This window comes from Channa argus, chromosome 1, assembly GCF_033026475.1.
Source record: "Channa argus isolate prfri chromosome 1, Channa argus male v1.0, whole genome shotgun sequence".
In the NCBI taxonomy this organism is placed as follows: domain Eukaryota; kingdom Metazoa; phylum Chordata; class Actinopteri; order Anabantiformes; family Channidae; genus Channa; species Channa argus.
The window spans coordinates 52,066,594-52,084,620 of record NC_090197.1 but is presented as its reverse complement, the minus strand read 5'-3'; the positions used below and the strand labels follow the sequence as shown (position 1 = coordinate 52,084,620).

General features: G+C 40.8%; 1 protein-coding gene across 6 annotated transcripts in view; it reads left to right on the top strand.

Moving 5' to 3' along the window:
* hspa12a (heat shock protein 12A) overlaps window positions 1-18,027 on the top strand; it is a 58,218-nt gene that overhangs the window by 15,890 nt on the left and 24,301 nt on the right. For 2 of the 6 annotated variants that reach the window (XM_067475813.1, XM_067475829.1), the window contains exons 3-8: window positions 3,787-3,914; window positions 4,467-4,653; window positions 5,882-5,986; window positions 6,165-6,281; window positions 16,223-16,394; window positions 16,613-16,627. In XM_067475813.1, coding sequence (XP_067331914.1) covers window positions 3,787-3,914; window positions 4,467-4,653; window positions 5,882-5,986; window positions 6,165-6,281; window positions 16,223-16,394; window positions 16,613-16,627 — 724 coding nt within the window. The remainder of the gene's footprint in view (window positions 1-3,786; window positions 3,915-4,466; window positions 4,654-5,881; window positions 5,987-6,164; window positions 6,282-16,222; window positions 16,395-16,612; window positions 16,628-18,027) is intronic. The other 4 variants (XM_067475830.1, XM_067475827.1, XM_067475823.1 and 1 more) reach the window with 3 other exon arrangements.

Genomic DNA, 18,027 nt, shown 5'->3' with positions numbered 1-18,027 from the left:
GGCGAGTAATGTCCCACTAGTGACGTTAGCACACAGGTATGTAGATGAGGAGAAATGGAGAACTGAGGGTGGCTGAAGAAATCAGGTGAAAAAGGAATGAAACAAGCCAATAACAAAGTACATCTAAAATACAAAGTACCAACCAAAAGTGTCCCAGGAAACAGACCGGACTGAAGTAGTAATCCTCAGTGTTGTCGATGATCTTTTAAAATAAGTTCCAAATTCACATAGTCCACGGAAACACGGAATCACTATAATCACTTACAAGGGTTTTCAGGTGAAGGAGGGCGGAACAGGGAATCCTCAGGGAGACGTGGAAGCTGGCAAAAAAAACCACCCGGATATTCTGGGAACAGGAACAACGGAGAAAACAGGCTCTTTCACATAGGAACAGGCAGCGACAGGTAACCAGGGCTTATAAAAGGGAGGAAAATAGAGGCTGATCAGGCGGCACAGCAGGGACGGAGAGACAGGGAGACAACACGGAGCAGACTCACAGTCATGACAAACACAAGTGCTACCAGCTAAAATGCTAGTTGACCACAACAGGGCATGTTTAGTTTGTTCTAAAATCACGTTTCATAACATGCGTTTCTGTGAGATCCCAGTTCCTCTTGATCGTAAAATGTTTAGTACAAGGCTTTCTCAGTCCTGATCCTCAAAGACCCCTCCCCTGCCTATTTTCCAACTCATTGCTGATTACCTGGATCATGTGTGCTCAGCCAATCACATACATACCAAGTGTGTATATGTAGTGCTTGAATGAACGTTGTAATTTGTGCATAATCAAGATTAAAATATGAAAGATGCAATGTATTCAAAAATGTTTTCAGACCTGCTTCACTTTTTTCAATTTTGTGATGTTGCAGCCTGACACTACAGTTGTTTAGATTTTTTTTTTCATTAATCTACACTCAGCACCCCATAACCTCAAAGTGAAAACTGAATTTTAGAAATGTCTGTACCCTTTGCAACAACACTTTAAAAATTAAACATTTTACTTAGGTGCCTCCCATTAATGGGATATTTTTAAACCTTCACTGTCCACTTGTCCACCAGTAGTAAGTTAAATTACGGGGACCTGATTTGAAAAGGGACACACCTCTCAATGGAATCTTCCACAGCCTGAATTGCATAACTGTATGAAAGAAAAAGCAAATCAGATCAAAGGAAGTGCCTGAAAAGCTCAGAGACAAGATTATTACTGTAAATATGTTTTACAATAATAATATTTTGGAGAAGGCTACAAAAAAATTCTGCTGCACTGCAGGTTCCCAAGAGCATAGTGGCGTCAATAATTCTCAAATTCAAGATGTTTGGCAAAACCAAAACTCTTCAAAGACCCGGTCGCCAAACTGAGCAATCGGGGGGAAAAGGGCCTTAGTTAGAGAGGTGACCAAGAACCCGATGGTCACTCTGAGCTGAATGGAATATAGTACAGAGATATCCTCATTGAAATCCTGTTCCACAGAGCCCAGGACCTCAGACAAGGCTGAATGTTCACTTTCCAACATGGCAACTGTCCTAAGAACGCAGCCAAGTGGCCTGAACCCTATTGAACATCTCTAGAGAGACCTGAAAATGGCTGTCCAACGACAATCCCCATCAATCCTGACTGAGCTTGAGAGTGTTTGCAAAGAATAATGGCAGAAAATCAGCCAATCCATGTGTGCAAAGTTGTTGCGTCATACCCCAGAAGACTCAAGGCTGTAATTAGTGCCAATGGTGCTTGAACAGAGTCTGAATATGTACATGTGATACAGTTTTTCTTTTTAATAAATTTACAGAAATTTGTAAAATTCTTTTTTTACTTTGTCATTATGGGGTACTGAGTGTAGATTGATCAGAAAAAAGGGAATTGAAAAGATTATAGTGTTGGTTTGTTGGGTTTTCTCTACATATCTGTTTAGCAATGACTTAATTGACTTATTATGTAAGGTGCCTTGAGATGACTTTGGTGCGAATTGGCACTATATGAATAAAGTTGAATTGAATTAAATTGAATTGAAGGGTGTCTGAATACTTTCTGAATGCACTGTAGGTTAAATCTGTCTTTCTGTCTGTGGTCTCCCATGTTATCAGCCCCAATGATCTCCCTGGCTGACAAACTAACCAAGTATGAGTAGAGAAGTTTCAATGCTAGCCTTAGGACTGGGTGGTATATTGACTTTCTGAACCCTCATCCTTTGCATGGCACACAACCTGAGCAGAGCTCTGTCTCTGTCGGAGTCATCTTACTTCCGTTATTTCGCACATTTTCAGATTACAGATACAGAATTGCTTAGCTAGAGGTCAGGGAGGTGAAGGAGGGGGTTTCAGCTGAATCTTTTGTAGTTCTCAGCAGAAGTATTGATGTAAAAGTGAAAAAGTACAGGATCTGAAATGTAATATAAAATTAAAGTAAGACATTGCACCTAGAGATGACAGGTTTTACACGGTAAACATGAAACATGGGGTGAATTCTGAGACATCTGGGGAGTTGCAGTCTTAGCAGCACAGGTTTGACCACCTTAGAGCGATGGGGAATGGACCAATGAACCGGGGGACCAGCTTTCTGCTTTTGACGTGGAGGGAGATGTGTGCCGTGTAGAGCCATACATCGATGGTCCACCTGGTACTGGGGGGGATTTCTGTCAGCTGATCTCTTGTATGAGTCCGAGATCCTGATCACAGCAGCTCACGGCCTCCTCCAGCCCAGCCAACGGGGGGTCAACCCAGGGGAGGCCAATGGAACGGTGTTATTGGGGTACTCAACCCAGATCACATCCTGGGACTAGGAGCAGCAGACTTGGAGCCCAGTCTCCAGATCCTTATTTAGGATCAAGGGCACCTTAACATGTGACCAGAGGAGCCAGGAATCGAACCAGCAACTGGGTGATTGGTGGACAAGTGCTCTACCCCGTGAGCCACAGTTGCCCCCAGGTGTAGAGAATTGGTGCTGTTTAGGCAGCACAGCGGGAGAGGGAGGAGACATAGTGATGATCACCAGGGCAACATGTGATATTTTAATTATGTTCTATTGTCAATAAAATATGGGTTGATGAGATTTGCAAATAATTGTATTCGGTTTTTATTTTATCTTCCCAACGTTTTTGGAATTATAGTTGTAGAATTACAGATACAGTTGGAACACAGAATTGCTGCTCACAGCTAGATGTCAGGGAGGAGTCAGCTGAAGCTTTCTATCGGCAGCACTGTGTAAAACACTTTCTCCGGGAAAGTATTGATTTAATTTCTTTGCTCAAGTAAAAGTGAAAAAGAATAGGATCTGAAATGTAGTAAAAATGTCAACAAAAAATTTTCCCAGATATTTCTGTGCAAAGCTAACTTCACAATGCACCATTAGAACAACAATGAAAATATTAAGATCAACTTCTGTGCAATCAGCAGTTTTCAGTGTCAGCAACGTAACTTGAAACATTACGATCAACACACTTCCGGTCTATTACGTTTAATTAAAATTAAATGAAGAAACCACATGACTACCCAACCTGGAAATGTTCCGATTTTGCCTATTTGTGAGTTTTTAGGATTTTTCATTATCCATATAAAAATGTTTTTCTGTTTTACCAATGTTACACTGAAGTTAGTAAGAGCTGCATTGGCCTAAGCTCTAGCAGAGCTGTGACCAAAGAACCATGATGTTATGCTGCTGTGCAAGCACTAACCAAACTCTCGCACAATCTTTGAAGATGGCAGCTGCTTTGCAATTCTCTGTGAAGTAAAAAAAACGGTGTCATCACATGTTTTTAACTCTACCGAAATCTCTATCTGTTCTTTTTGCAGCAGAACGAGACAGAACAGGTACAGCCAGAGCCTTCGTTTGTAGTGGTGGTTGCCATCGACTTTGGCACCACGTCCAGCGGTTATGCCTATGCGTTCACTAAGGAGCCAGAGTGCATTCACACTATGAGGTAGGTAAGCACTGCAATGCAGGCACTTGCATTAGATCTAGGAGTGTGGGGGTTGGGCTGCCTCTACACAGTGTTACTGATAGTGAGCAGTAAGTCTAAAAACAAAAATAAACTTTTTTTAAAAATTTCCCATCCGTCTTTTTGAACATATTGGTCATATCAAAAGATAGGGAACATAAAACTTTGCAATTTTACAGCACAGGAAGGGCCCTACCCTGACCCTCATTCACCCCTAAACCTACTTTTTTTGCATATTTTAACTACATCCACATCCAGCCCACATTGCTTATCCACTGGGAGCTGTTGTATTCAGGTTTTCCCAGACCTTCCAAACAAGTTTAATATAGCTCAGCTGTAACTATGAGCCAGTCCAAGCCGTCACTGGGCAAACAGTGCAGTCCACCCTGCCCAGCTGTTAGGGCTGACATATAGACAACACCTACAGAAAAATAGAGTGACCTGTGACCTTAGCTGCATACTGACCTTGATTCTAACTAGGGCGCCTTCTACCTGGGCATGCATTGTATTAATAACTGACTGGTCTTCTCACAGGCGTTGGGAAGGTGGAGATCCTGGTGTTTCCAATCAGAAGACTCCCACCACAATCCTGCTGACCCCAGACAGGAAATTCCACAGTTTTGGCTATGCAGCACGTGACTTCTACCATGACCTCGATCCCAGCGAGTCTAAACAATGGCTGTACCTGGAAAAATTTAAAATGAAGCTCCATACCACTGCAGTAAGGACATAAACACACTTTAATAAAACCGGGAAAATACCTAGATTTCTAGTTTAATTTTATTAGAGGAACATTACATCCTCATTACTCAGTAAGTGTGTTACGCTTGATTTTCGATAGATGTGGATAGTGTCACAAATCCTTGCACCCTGCAATGACATCACCGCACAAAGACCCCGCAGGCCTCTGGTTGTATTTTAAAAGTAGCCCCCTAGCAAGCACTTTGTTTTTGATTACTATCACTGCTTGGAGGAAACTCAGGCCCAACCTCTTGTTTCTCCACCTTCTTCCAATGCCCTCCAAAAAAAGGAAAATTACCCTGTTTTTAAAGACTTTCTAAAATAATTAACAAATGTAAAAAATGTATAATGATTAATATTAAATCTTATTCCCCACTTGCCCTGACTTTGTGGGCGATGGCGGTCTTATCGCTTCCTTCAAGCTCGGGTCCTCTACCAGAGGCCTGGGAGTTTGAGGGTCCTGTGCAGTATTTTAGCTGTTCCTAGGACATCACTCTTCTGGACACAGATCTCAGATGTTGTTCCTGGAATCTATTGGAGCCACTCTCCCAGTTTAGGGGTCACAGGCTCCAGTGTTCCTATTACCACAGGGACCATTTGGTTCTTCCTCATGTTGCTGTCTCTTCAGATTGCTACATTTATCACTATGGCCTCTTTGTCCACAACTACTACGTCTGGTTGGTTGGCCATTACCATTTTGTCAGTCTGTGTTTGGAAGTCCCACAGGATCTTAGCTCTGCCATTTTCAACCCCCTTTGGAGGTGTGTCCCATTTTGACATTTGGACTTCCAGCCTGTACTCAGCACAGACTTTCCTGGCCGCTATGCCAGCCACTTGGTTATGGTGTTTCATGTAAGTCCTGCCTGTTAGCATCTTGTGCCCCGCTGTTATGTGCTGGATTATGTTAGGGGCATATTTGCACAGCCTCCACCTGGATTCCGGCCTGGTATGATAGACCCCGGCCTCTATTCATTTTGTACTTAAAGCCTGCTCCTGTGCTGCTAGGATTAGTGCCTCTGTGGTGTATTTTCAAGCTTTGTCCAGCCACTGGTATGATTTTTTTGATATCACACACAAACACACAAACACACACACATATATATTAATAATATAAATACAGGACCTGATGATTACAGTACTTTCTTTACTAGAATTCTTTAGCAATGTTTTTACTGGTCTCTGAACTCTTTTTTTGTTCTTCTAAACAGAATCTGTCCATTGACACAGACCTCCATGCAGCCAATGGAAAGCGAGTGAAAGCCCTTGATATTTTTGCATATGCACTGGCCTTTTTTAAGGAACAAGCACTGAAGGTACTATTTCTCTTTCAGCAATATATTTTTGTTTTATTTGGATGATGTTCTTGTAATTAGAATTTTTTGGCCCAGTTGCATTCTTAACATGGCCTAAAACATTTTCTACCTTTAGACATTTCAACGACATTGTTATTTTTAGCCAATCCCATGGTGTGTTTCAATGTTCATGCTGCAGGAGCTGAGTGATCAGACAGGCGGTGATTTTGACAACAATGATGTAAGATGGGTCATCACAGTTCCTGCCATCTGGAAAATGCCTGCAAAACAATTCATGAGAGAAGCTGCTTATAAGGTAGGATGACAAGCTTCAGTCACATTTGAATACTCACTAATCATTTTTAGCTTATTTTTGCAGTGATTACACAAGTATTCACCCCCTTAAAATTAACTCACCTTAATTATCATTGGTGCGTCCAGTTCATTTAAGAGGTCACACATTTATTAATATGGACGTCATCTGCGTGCAGTAAATATGTTTAAAGGACTTAAAGGACTGTAGTAAAAATACATCTGTATCTGGAAAGTTCCCTCAACAACATAGAAGAGGCATGTGTGTGACGTGTATATATATATATATATATATATATATATATATATATATATATAATTCCAATTTCTAAGTTATTAGACATTCACAAACAAACAGTTCAGACAATAGTCACAGACAAATATACATCTAAACATAGTTAAGGGAAGATTGTTTTCTCTTCATGACCTGGTTTATTGTCCTTATAGCAGAGCAATTTAAACTATTCTTGAGCCTTTATGAGCAGGGTTAAAGGGACCAAAGGTGATTTTTATTGCTCATTGTGTGATGCATTTAAAGTATAATGTTTCTATGGATGGGAGTGTGTGACCCATGACTTTAGATGATTTGTCTATTATGCCCTGTAGCTTAGACTGTGATTAAAGAGGTGAGTATACTTGTGGCTGTGTAAAATTGGATATTATGTTAAACTTTGAATTTTTTCTGTCTTATATTGGCTTATTTTGTAGATCTATTCATTTGAAATTGTTAGTGATGTGTATGCCTAAGAATTTGAATGACTCTGTGATGTTATTGGTTCAGAGGAAATGGGGATAAGGGATTTGTGAGTAGAGTTTTGTGAGAAATCAACGATAAGTTCCTGTGTTTTTGACGTGTTGAGCTGTAGGTTGTTGTTATGGCACCAAATGACTATTTGGGCAACCTGCTCGTGGTAGTTTAGTTCTTTATTGTCAGTGACGAGTCCAAATATTATAGTGTCATCCGCATACTTGAACATGGAGACTGAGCTGTGAGGGGATGTGAGATATTGTGTGTATAGTGAGAAGAGCCAGGGAGAGAGACTACATCCCTCGGGGGCACCTGTGCTGTGGGTCAGCGAAGGTGATGAGAGACTCTGCATCCTTACTCTGTTGTCTCTGCGACAAGAAACTGAGGTGATGTCAATGTCCATGTCCATACGTTTATTGAAAAGTTTACAAGGTTTATAGGTTGGTGTGGTTAACATCTTAAGTGTGATGACTGAGACAAACTCTCTGGGTAGATAGTATGGTCTGCATTTAACAGAGGTATATTCCAGATAAGGAGAGCTGGCACTGTTGAGCTCTGTGGTGTTGTTGCACCATCACTGTTTGGTCAGGATACTTTAACAGGATAGAAAAGTTTATAGTGATAGTTTGCTTAACCTGTCTGCATGGTGTAAGGTGAGGTTGGGTAGAGTTACCCCCATTTGGAGGTCTGTGGATATGCAATGTCTGTGTTATGTTTTGTATATTGTTTAGAATCTGTTTTGGATGTCTTCTGACCTCCAAAGAGTTTCCTTTGGCCTAATTCTCTAACCATTACCCTGCCAAGAAAAAGTTTGGAAACACCTGCACACTTTTAGGATTTCTTTTCTCTTTTGTTGGTTTTATTCAATCAAACGGTGGTAAATGGATCACGAAACACAATAATAAAAAAAAAACACATTTTTAAGCATATCATTCTACAAAATAATGGTCAAATCAACTTTACTTTTCTCAAAAACAAATTTGCAGCAATAGCTGCCTGACAAATCTGTGGCGTTCTACTGATCTACTGACTTTTTGGAGATACTAAGGTGTGATTTCCTCCCAGCCCTTCTACCGAAGGTCCCAAAGGTCTGCTGAGCTGGTTAGTCAGTGTTCCCGAACACTTTGATCCAACTGCTCTCACACCAGATCTGGTGATCAAGCTGAATAAGATCCTGCGACTCGTCCTCCTAGTCCCGGCTCGCTGATCTTAGGCTCCTATGCACAGTGTCTAGGGACACATGTTTCTCCTTTGTTTTAATCGAAGATATAGCCAAAGGACGAGCAATGAGGTCTCTGTTTCTGAAGACTCAGAAGTACTTGTATTCTTGGGCAGATGGACACTTAGGCTTTCCACTGTGTCTTTCTTCCTGATTGGATCCAGTTTCAGCATGTCTCTGGAGACTTTATCTTTAGGCAAACCTTTGCTGGACTACCATATTTTTTACCTGCTTTATGAAAAATACTCTCTGGTGGGGCGACTTTGGCGCAGGAAGGTAGAGTGGTCAATCCCCGGCTCCTCCGGCCACATGTCGAGGTGTCCGTGAGCAAGACGCTGAACCGTAACCTAGTTGCTCCCGGTGAGTGTTGGCCAGCTGATTAGCAGCTCCCCCATCGGGCAGTGCTTTGAGAGCCAATAGCTAGAAAAGTACTGTATAAGTGCAGACCATTTATCATTTAGCTTTCTTTGAAATGAGCTGGAGTTGTCCTTCCATTTCAGTGACGATGAAATATTAACTACCAAAAAAATTTGGAGCTCACCTCTACTTTACATTGTTAATAGCCAGAGAAAGGTGGTGTTTTTGTGGCTTTTGCGAAAGGCCATAATTACTTCCTTAATTTGTGTTGAATTCAGTTCCGTTAGTACTGCACCAATCCACCAAGGATGAAATTTGAATCCTGTACATGGATTCATCATTCTTGGTAATTAAACCCACCACCGTAATGTCATCTACAAATTTGAACAATTTAACCAACTGAAAGTGTGAAATGCAATACATTGGTGTACATTAAAAACAAAAGTGGTGACAGTACACACTGCTGTGGGAACTGTATTGATAGTCAAAGATTTTGATGTTTATTATTGGGTCTGTAGCTCATCAACCAATCTCAGAGTTGTTGTCTGGCCTGCTCCCGAATCCGGTTCCTGTTTCGGTCACTGGTTCAGCTGATGTCCGGCCCTCCCGTGATCTGGTCCCTGTTCCGGTCTCTGGGTCGCCAATGTCCGACTCGCTCCTGATCCGGTCTCTGGGTCGGCCGACATCCAGCACGCTTCTGATCCCGCTCCTGTCTCTGACTTCGGGTCGTTCGACGTCCGGCATCGGCTGTCATTTTGCCTGTTGCTGTTACCAAGCTAGCCAATAGTTCTCCTGGTCCCGAGCTGGTTGCCACCCCTCCTCCTACAAAGGCAGCCAACCACTCCCCAGCTGACCAGCATAGTAACAGTCTCTGTTCCTGGTTCAGCTGACGTCCCTTCAGGTCAAGCACCTGATCCAGAGTTGGCTGGTTCCTCGCTTGCCTCGGAGTTGCTAGATCCCCCACCTGTTCGACTCCTGGCCTCCTGTCTGGCCCCCAGAGGGCAAACTCTACTTGTGCCATCAGCTTGCTACCATGGACCACCTCTACCAATTTTAAAAGGTCAAATATTTTGATTATGACTGATGTTAAAGCTACAGTTCTATTGTCATTCAAACAGCTTGGATTAGTTTTTTTCTGCACAGGTACAATCACTGCTGATTTATACCATTTAGGAACTTTCATTTGAGGGGCATACAGGGTCAGTGGTTTGATCCCCGGTCTAGGCTATATGTTGAAGTGTCTCTGGGCAAGACACAGAACCCCTAACAGCCCCTTCCCCTCCCTAGCTGTGCAGTGCCGGTCCAAGCCCGGTATAAATTGGGGCCGGGTTGCGTCAGGAAAGGCATCTGGTGTAAAAAACTGTGCTAATTCAACATGCGGACAATGATCCACTTATAAGCCGAAAGGACAAAAAGAAAAAAGGAACTTTCATTTGAACAAGAGAGCATTTGAAATGGGCCAGTTCATATGCACGGTGCTTCAGCTAGCAGATGACGTTCGATCTGGGCCCGCAATTTTTCTGCTGTTTTGCCTGCAGCAGGTTACTTTCCTCTTGCTCTCTCATTTTAAAAAGTGCATCAGTAGGCCCAAGTACAAGGTACAGTAAAAGATGCGTTAAACATCTTTTACTGTAGGTTTGAGACTACAATGAACTCAGTACCTACAAAGTACCTACTACAGAGGTAAGGATCACTCTCCAAACATACAGGCTTTGCTTTGTAGTTAGTCAGTCGGCAGTTGGAAGCTCTGTCACAGCACTTTACTATCTTTAGAGTTGAGCCTGTTTTCTAACTTCACTTTATAGTGTCTGTTATCTTTCTTCATTGCCTTTCTAAATTAATACTTAGCAGTCATATAGAGATTCTTATCACCTAAAGGATCATTTAAATGTAGCATCTTTCTCTCTCCCCAGTATTTTATTATCCCCGCTAAACCATGGTTTGTTATTACTGTAAACCATTACACACTTGGATGGAACAAAAACATATGTAACCACATAGGTGAAGGTGTTCAAGTCATCATCTGGCAGATCAATCGCTGGTAAAGAACAAGTCACTCAGCATATACATCATTTAAAGAGACCACTGCCTAACAGTCCTCTTGCAGTGTTTAATTGCCTTCAATCTATTTTGGAATGAGGAAAACTGTGTTAACCCAGGGCTGCTCTCCACACTGTGTGAAATGGTAAATTTTCTGCACCTATATAGCACTTTTCTACCTATTGGCACTCAAAGCACTTTACACTGCTTCTTAATCACCCATTCACACACAATCAGACACACTCACACACCGGTGGGGGAGCTGCTATGCAGCTGGCCAACACTCACCATGAGCAACTAAGTTGGGGTTCAGCATCTTGCTAAAGGACACTTCGCATGTGACCGGAGGAGCCGGGGATGAACCAACAACTGTGAGATTGGTGGACAACCGCTCTACGTTCCTGCACCGCAGAAACACAATAAAATTGGTGTTTCTGACCTAGTAGCTGTAAAAATGTGTTTCTTATACCTAGGGAGTGTTTTCCTCGAGCTGCCAAAAAAAAAAGATATAAATTATCTAGGGACATATAATGGCCTGCATTTGAGTCCCAAGTTCATGAGAGCATGATTGTGACATAATCTTACTGTTGGTACATCACCTCTGATTAACACAGAAGCAAACGCTGCCACCTCGCTTCTTCAGTTTGCTGATTCCAAATTTTAAATTTAAATTTCCATTACACGTCCACACAAAGTTCCAGATGAATGCTTTTGCAGTCTTTTGCAGTCTTTTGTCTTTGTAGGACGTTTCTGAATGTGAAATTTAGACCAGAGAAGATTTTTATTTAATTGTTTTAATTTTTTTGTGACATCTTGTAAGGATGTCTTGAAGATTAATTTATACAGTACATCCACACAAGGTACCAATGTATTTTGATGATGTCTTATATATGCTGAATTCAGACAATATTCCAAATTAGAATCTTTGCATTGTCTTTTTGGGAAATCTTCCAATTTTGTAATTTAGACATCAGTTCCAAAGACAAAAAAGGTCCAAAACAGACTCCAAAGAATGATGTGTATGACCCGTTATGGATGTCCACAGATGTCCAAAATAAGTTGAATATCAGAACGTCTAAATACAACTTTGTTTTGTCTTCCACAAATGTCTAATTCAGGTTCAGTGTGTAGACCCCATTATACATTTCCAAAATTGATTCAAACTGCCCTTGCACACAAAGAATCTCTTTTGAAGGTCTTGTCATAATTTCCTGGCACCTGGTTTGTTTCCCCATTTGTATAAGTGGGTGGCTTTGGCTCAGGAGGTAGAGTAGGTTTTCCACCAAATAGTTCTCTGGTCCACATGTTGAAGTATGTTTGGTTAAGTTCTCCTGGTGTGTGTGTGTTTGTGTGTGTGTGTGTGTCCATTTGTAAGTCAAATTGAAAAGACATTGACCAAATAACTGCATATCTCAATACAATATTTCCAAGACAAGATGCCACAACAGCATTAAGATCTTTCGTATATGTCTAAATGTTTAAAAACCCTTCAGTGTAGAACCCCTGTACCCCAGTTTGTTGGTGCATGTTGGAAGGAGGTGGAGAAGAATGCTTGGATGGAAGTTTCCCTCTGGCCGAGGAGCCAGGCCCCATCACACAGTTTAAAATAATATGACTGGTACATGGAAAACCCCACACAGGCCTTATCGCTGGCTAGAATGTTGTAATTGCTGGGCACGAAGGGTTTCACTGCACCTTCTGCAGTAAGTATGATCCAGCTAAAAGAAGTCATCAGCGGTTGAGATGATGAAAGCGACCGTACACTGTTGTACTGCACATATTTTATATTTTCTGTTTTCACTTTGACATGATAAACGTTTTTGTATTTTTTCCTTATTACATTGACTATGATTAAAAAAAAAAGATGAAAACTTCAAAAGGGACTGTACAATAATTTGGAAGGTAATACGAAATATATTAGTGTTTACGACAAAAAAAAAAATCTAGGTTTTACAGGATTAATTATGCTGGTTTTCAAATGTGTGATATAAACTACTATTCATTTCACTGTAGAGTTAGCGTTCACACTGTCTTTACTGTAGTATGAAAACATCCCAAGAAACAACAATGTCTTTTTGATAACTATATATTGATCTTTGCAGTCTTGTCAGTTGAGTGTAAAGAATTTTTTTGTGTGCCAATTTTTAAACACACTGGGTGTATGTGGTCATGTGGGTGTGGCTGTCTGCAGTGAGGCTGGAGGACGAGAGACAAAAGAGAACATGTTTGCTGGGTTGTGAAGCCTGTAAATTTTCTGAGAGAGGACCAGTACATTCCTGTACTGCTTTTTTGTAAGTTATGAACTCGAATAGCCAATTAGCTTTTTGATATTATGTTTATGTATTTCTCTTGAACCCTGGTATTTGAATTAGATACCAGTACTTTAGGTAACTACTTTTTCTGCTGAATCACTACTACATTTAGATGCACTATAAGTCAGTGCTGAGGTAGAAACATTGTGAAGATATCCTGGTCTTTTGTGAAATTGCTTTAAAGAAGCATGAGCAAGAATAGAAGCACAATGGAAGGAAAACTGACACTACCCTTGGGCAGGCGTGGAACTACTTCAGGGAAATGGTGTACGTTCCCTGCTGTCTTCCTTATGATATCATCATTTTTTGTTGTCATGTTCCTGGTGTGCAGGTCTAAGTTAGAGGAAAAGAGGGATAAGGCCGTTACCTGCAGTAGGACTGGAGGCATGAATGAAGGAACAAGCTAACAGAGAAAGCATGTGATTTAAGCACAGGAGCAGCTCAGCAGTGACTCCGCATAGAGTGGTGGGGATCATTTGATTTCTGTCGGTTACCTCTTCATCTTCTCTTATCGTTTGATCACATCTTTCATTTTCCAGAGGCCGTAACACTCCGGTACACCAGCAGTCTGGCTCCTATTCTCAACAACAAAAGCACAATCAATTTCTTTTGACTTGATTGATATTGGAATAAGTAAAGTATGAAAGAGTTTAATTTTTTATTTTTTGTCCTTTCGGCTTATCCCCTGAGTTCAGAGTCGCCACAGCGGATCATTGCTTGCATGTTGATTTGGCACAGTTTTGGGGAGCGTTCCTGATGCAACCCTCCGCAATTTCTACCGGGCTTGGACCGGCACCGTACAGCTGGGGAGGGGAATGGGCTGTTGGGGGATCAGTGTCTTATTGGGACATATAGCTGGGACCAGGGATTGAACCACTGACCCTGTGGTCCGTGGACAACTGCCTTTACCAACTGAGCTACTGCCAAAGAAAGAAAGAAATTAAAATAAATATTAGTGGGGTGTAATTTATGACTGTGTTTTTTAAGTTGATTTTGAAATGAGCCTTATTCATCAGTTAGCAGCTATTACGAGAAGACTAAAGTATGTCTGCTTTATACCATAGCTAATGTTTTGCATTCATCTGTGGTAGTTTTGACACATACCTGGCTCTTGCTTGCAGGGTTGCATCATACTTTGGGATGGAATGATAATGTTTTTGTTCATAAGATTCAATATATGAAATGGGGATCACCATACATACATTATTTCTACCAACTTATCCTATTCAGGGTCCTGCTGTCAGTGGTCGAGAGGCTGGGTACACCCTCGACTGGATCAACACAGGGACATATACGAAGACAGAACTGTTCATATTCACATTTAAGGCAATTTAGAGTCACCAGAAGAATAGGAGCTTTTATTGTCATCTTTGATTACATATACATTAACACATACACATTACAATGAATTTTGTCCTCTGCATTTAACCTGTTCCCCTGAGGGGAGCAGCTGGCAGTCAAAGGCAGCACCCAGGGAGCTGGGACCTTATTTGCCTGTATGACCAAGGCTGAGTAGCATAGGAAGTCCACCCATCTGTTAATATTGAATCCAGTTATGGTACGGTTCCATACCATACCAAGAGTTTTGGGACTGGCAGTGCACTACAATTTAAGATGGGACAAACAAACCGAATTTAACTTTACAAATCAACCACTTAGTGCTCACCATTAAAAATGCTCCTCTTGTAAAAGTAAACTGCAGTGTTATAAAACACATCTAAAAACTACACAAGTCTATTGCAGTGTGTTTTTAAATGCACCATCTTGGTGCTGCATGGTCTGGTGCCATGCAGCAATTTACTGTACTTACTGCTTAACTAATGGCACATTGAGAGACCAAAATGAAACCGTTCATTTTATTGTGATATACTGTTCAACCATCAGAAAATGTTACTCGATACATGGATGAACATGTTAATGAGATGACATGAATAATGTTATCAAACCAACAATAATAATTATCAAATGAAACTAATAAAATATTTGACATTGACAGATACCATTAGCATTCAGACCAGGCAAGTGTGACACTTGGTGTGTCACCATCCAGCTCAGAGTGCTATATTAAAGGACAAAGTCATAAATGCCAGTGCTTATTTCATTATTTTCATTAATTAGCTATAAGATAAGCCAATTTCAACACCACATTCTCTTTCATTATGGCTGGGCAACATATCTTGTTTACTAAATTGAGTCTTTTTTTAATATTGTGAACAAGGCCTCTATTGAAAAATGTATTAGTACCATCGCTGCTGTTACCCAACGGCAGAAGCATCAGTTCTCTGGATTTACAACAGTCAGCTGTCTCCATTACCTTGGTGATGCCGGCATGTGTGTTAGCGTTGCTATTCATCAAGCTGGAGTAATGTTGGCATGCAAGAAAGATGGTCCTGTTACCTCAGTGAAATGCAAATATTGCAGCTCCTCGCTTTCACTTGCACTTGTGCTTTGGCTTCACTTGTTAGCAACCATTACAGTTTGACTGAGCACTGCTGCATTGATGCATTTACGGACATGATGCGGAGTAGGTCACCTGTTTTTGAAACATTCTTAGCCAAACATGCAATTTATACATAAAATGAATTATTATTATTATTATTATGGGTAGATCCCACTTATTGGTTGTTTGTTGCACTGTTCTGTTTCACCGCTCCAATTGTTATTCTCCTCAGCATTACAATATAAAAGAGGAGAACGGCCTTTGTAGGGATGTTTTTCTTTAACAATGTGGTACATATAGCCCCGGCTGCTACGGAACAGCATATACTTTAAATAAATATTTTATTAAGATTTGTCTGGAGATGCAATAATATAAAGTATAAATATGACATGACTTAAGTGATAAAGAAACTAATCAAATATGCTGCTTTGTTAAAGTACTGGATTTAGTTTAGTTTAACAACATCTTCCGTGGTTTTTTTTGTTTTTTGTACACAATACATATCTGTCGTAGTAACAATGTTTTATGTAAATCTAGCCTACAGTTACTATAATTGCATTTACAGGAGTGAAAATAGTGTATTTTCTGCCATGTGATACACACAGAATCAACTGAGTCATTTATGCTTTTCATTTGCCCAATTAGTTTGCATGACTGCAGTCCAAAAAACTCCAACAGAGTCCACTAGACAAAACAAAGTCTACACAAATGTAGACACACAGACACATTTAAACACATAACCACTATCACTAATGCATCATAAAGATTTAAAAAAAAAAATCCCAAATTGATTGGAGAACTTAAAGGTGTATTTACCGCTCTTTTTCAGTCTGGTCTGGTGTCCCGTGAAAATCCAGAACAGCTGATCATTGCCTTAGAACCTGAAGCAGCATCAATCTATTGCCGCAAGCTCCGCCTCCACCAGATGGTAGACCTAGGGACCCAGACCACACAGAATGGCTTTAGCCCTACAGAGAATGTGGGGAGTGGAATGACACAAGGTAAGCCCCATTAACCATGCTATTAAGTGCTGCTCATTGTGTAGGTACATCACTGACTCCACACTCCGTTGACCAATCTCACTACTGTACTATTGAGTATTTTTTTATTATTGTGTGGGTATTTGCAGTTTGTCTTTAATGAAATCCTATGAGAGCAAATAATATTGACAGTGCAACATTCTGTTTTCCCCCTTATGCTGATGTTGTCTATTCCATAGTTTCTCCAGGTCATGGTAAACATGCTTGCTTTTTAAATTCAAACTAAAAATGGATTTGGGTTTAAAGGCACTTTGAATTTTTCTTTTCAACCCTCACATTTACCCTTGTTTTCCCTGAGACTATATCCTATACAGAGAAAGAGTTTATAATTCCTCTGTATAAGATACAATCATCAAATCAAGATTTGTAATGCACGTTTCATAACTAATTAATAACTTATTGTGCATGTCTATGGTTTTATTATAAGGCCCACATTTCTTCCCATCTCACTTACTTACCCCTGATGTATAGAGTAAGTTTTAATGTGATTAGTAGCTAAGCAGATGTTTGGGCTGGACTCCTTTTTCAGAGTTGCTGTGAGTTAAAGTATACATGAGCCCCCAGGTTAGATGTGGAGCACTTAGGGGAGGATATTAAAAAAGACTTTCATTTAACCTTAAGGAGGTTCTGGCAAATAATCAAGCAGTATTAGTCAGTGGATGCTCAGACAAATCCTCACTTATTTCTCTGAAAGAGGTCGTTAAGAAGAGTTACGTTCCTTAGGGTTGTGCTTTTGTTGGCTTCATCAGATGTGACAGTTTAGGGCTGGGACACACCAAGCCCCCCATGGGCCGTCGGCCGTTAGTATTTGTGGTGTGTCCTGTACCATCGGCACTAGTCAGAGCCCTGGTCTGCTTTTCACTAATTTAGACTAATGCTATGTTTACGGTTTGTATCAAGATAGTCCGTGGTCTTCCTCTTTCTCTTCCGCTACATGCTCGGCAGGTCTCGTATTTGTGTTGTCTGGCATCTCCCAGATGAAGCTAACATGAGCCAATGCAACATTTGTCTTTGTCTACTTCTACTTCTTTGACATCGGCTTGGTGTGTTTACGGCCCATACAGAGATGTCTAAGGTCATGGTTCTCTCAAAGCAATGCATTGCACCCTCAGGGTTTTGAGTGAGTTGCATCACCAAGGAAACTAGTTTAAGGATCTCAGTTTCTCTTTTCCAAATGAGGGTGAGACTGAATGTAAAATTAACAAGAGGATCAGTGGCCTCAGCAGTAATGTGAGTGTTCTACTGGACTGTTTTGGTTTTGGTTTTGCCTCATGTTCTGTTCTCATCAGACTAGTAGAATACCTCTTGATGAACCTGATGAGCCATGCGGATGGATGGAACATTACTTAAGGTTACATTGTTACAGGCGTTTTGAGCGAAGCACAGCCTACCGACAACCAAGCAACAATTTCTGCTTAATTAGAGAGTTTGATATCTGTATGAGCCAACCAAAGGTTTCCTCAGTTTTGGTTTATGTATTGTGAACTGTCCTGTATTGTGTGTTGTGTTATGTTTCTGTGTACTGATGATGTCATTAGTGACATCTTATAGCTTTGACGGTTGCCTTTTTAGTTAACCTTTTATGTTTGTTGTC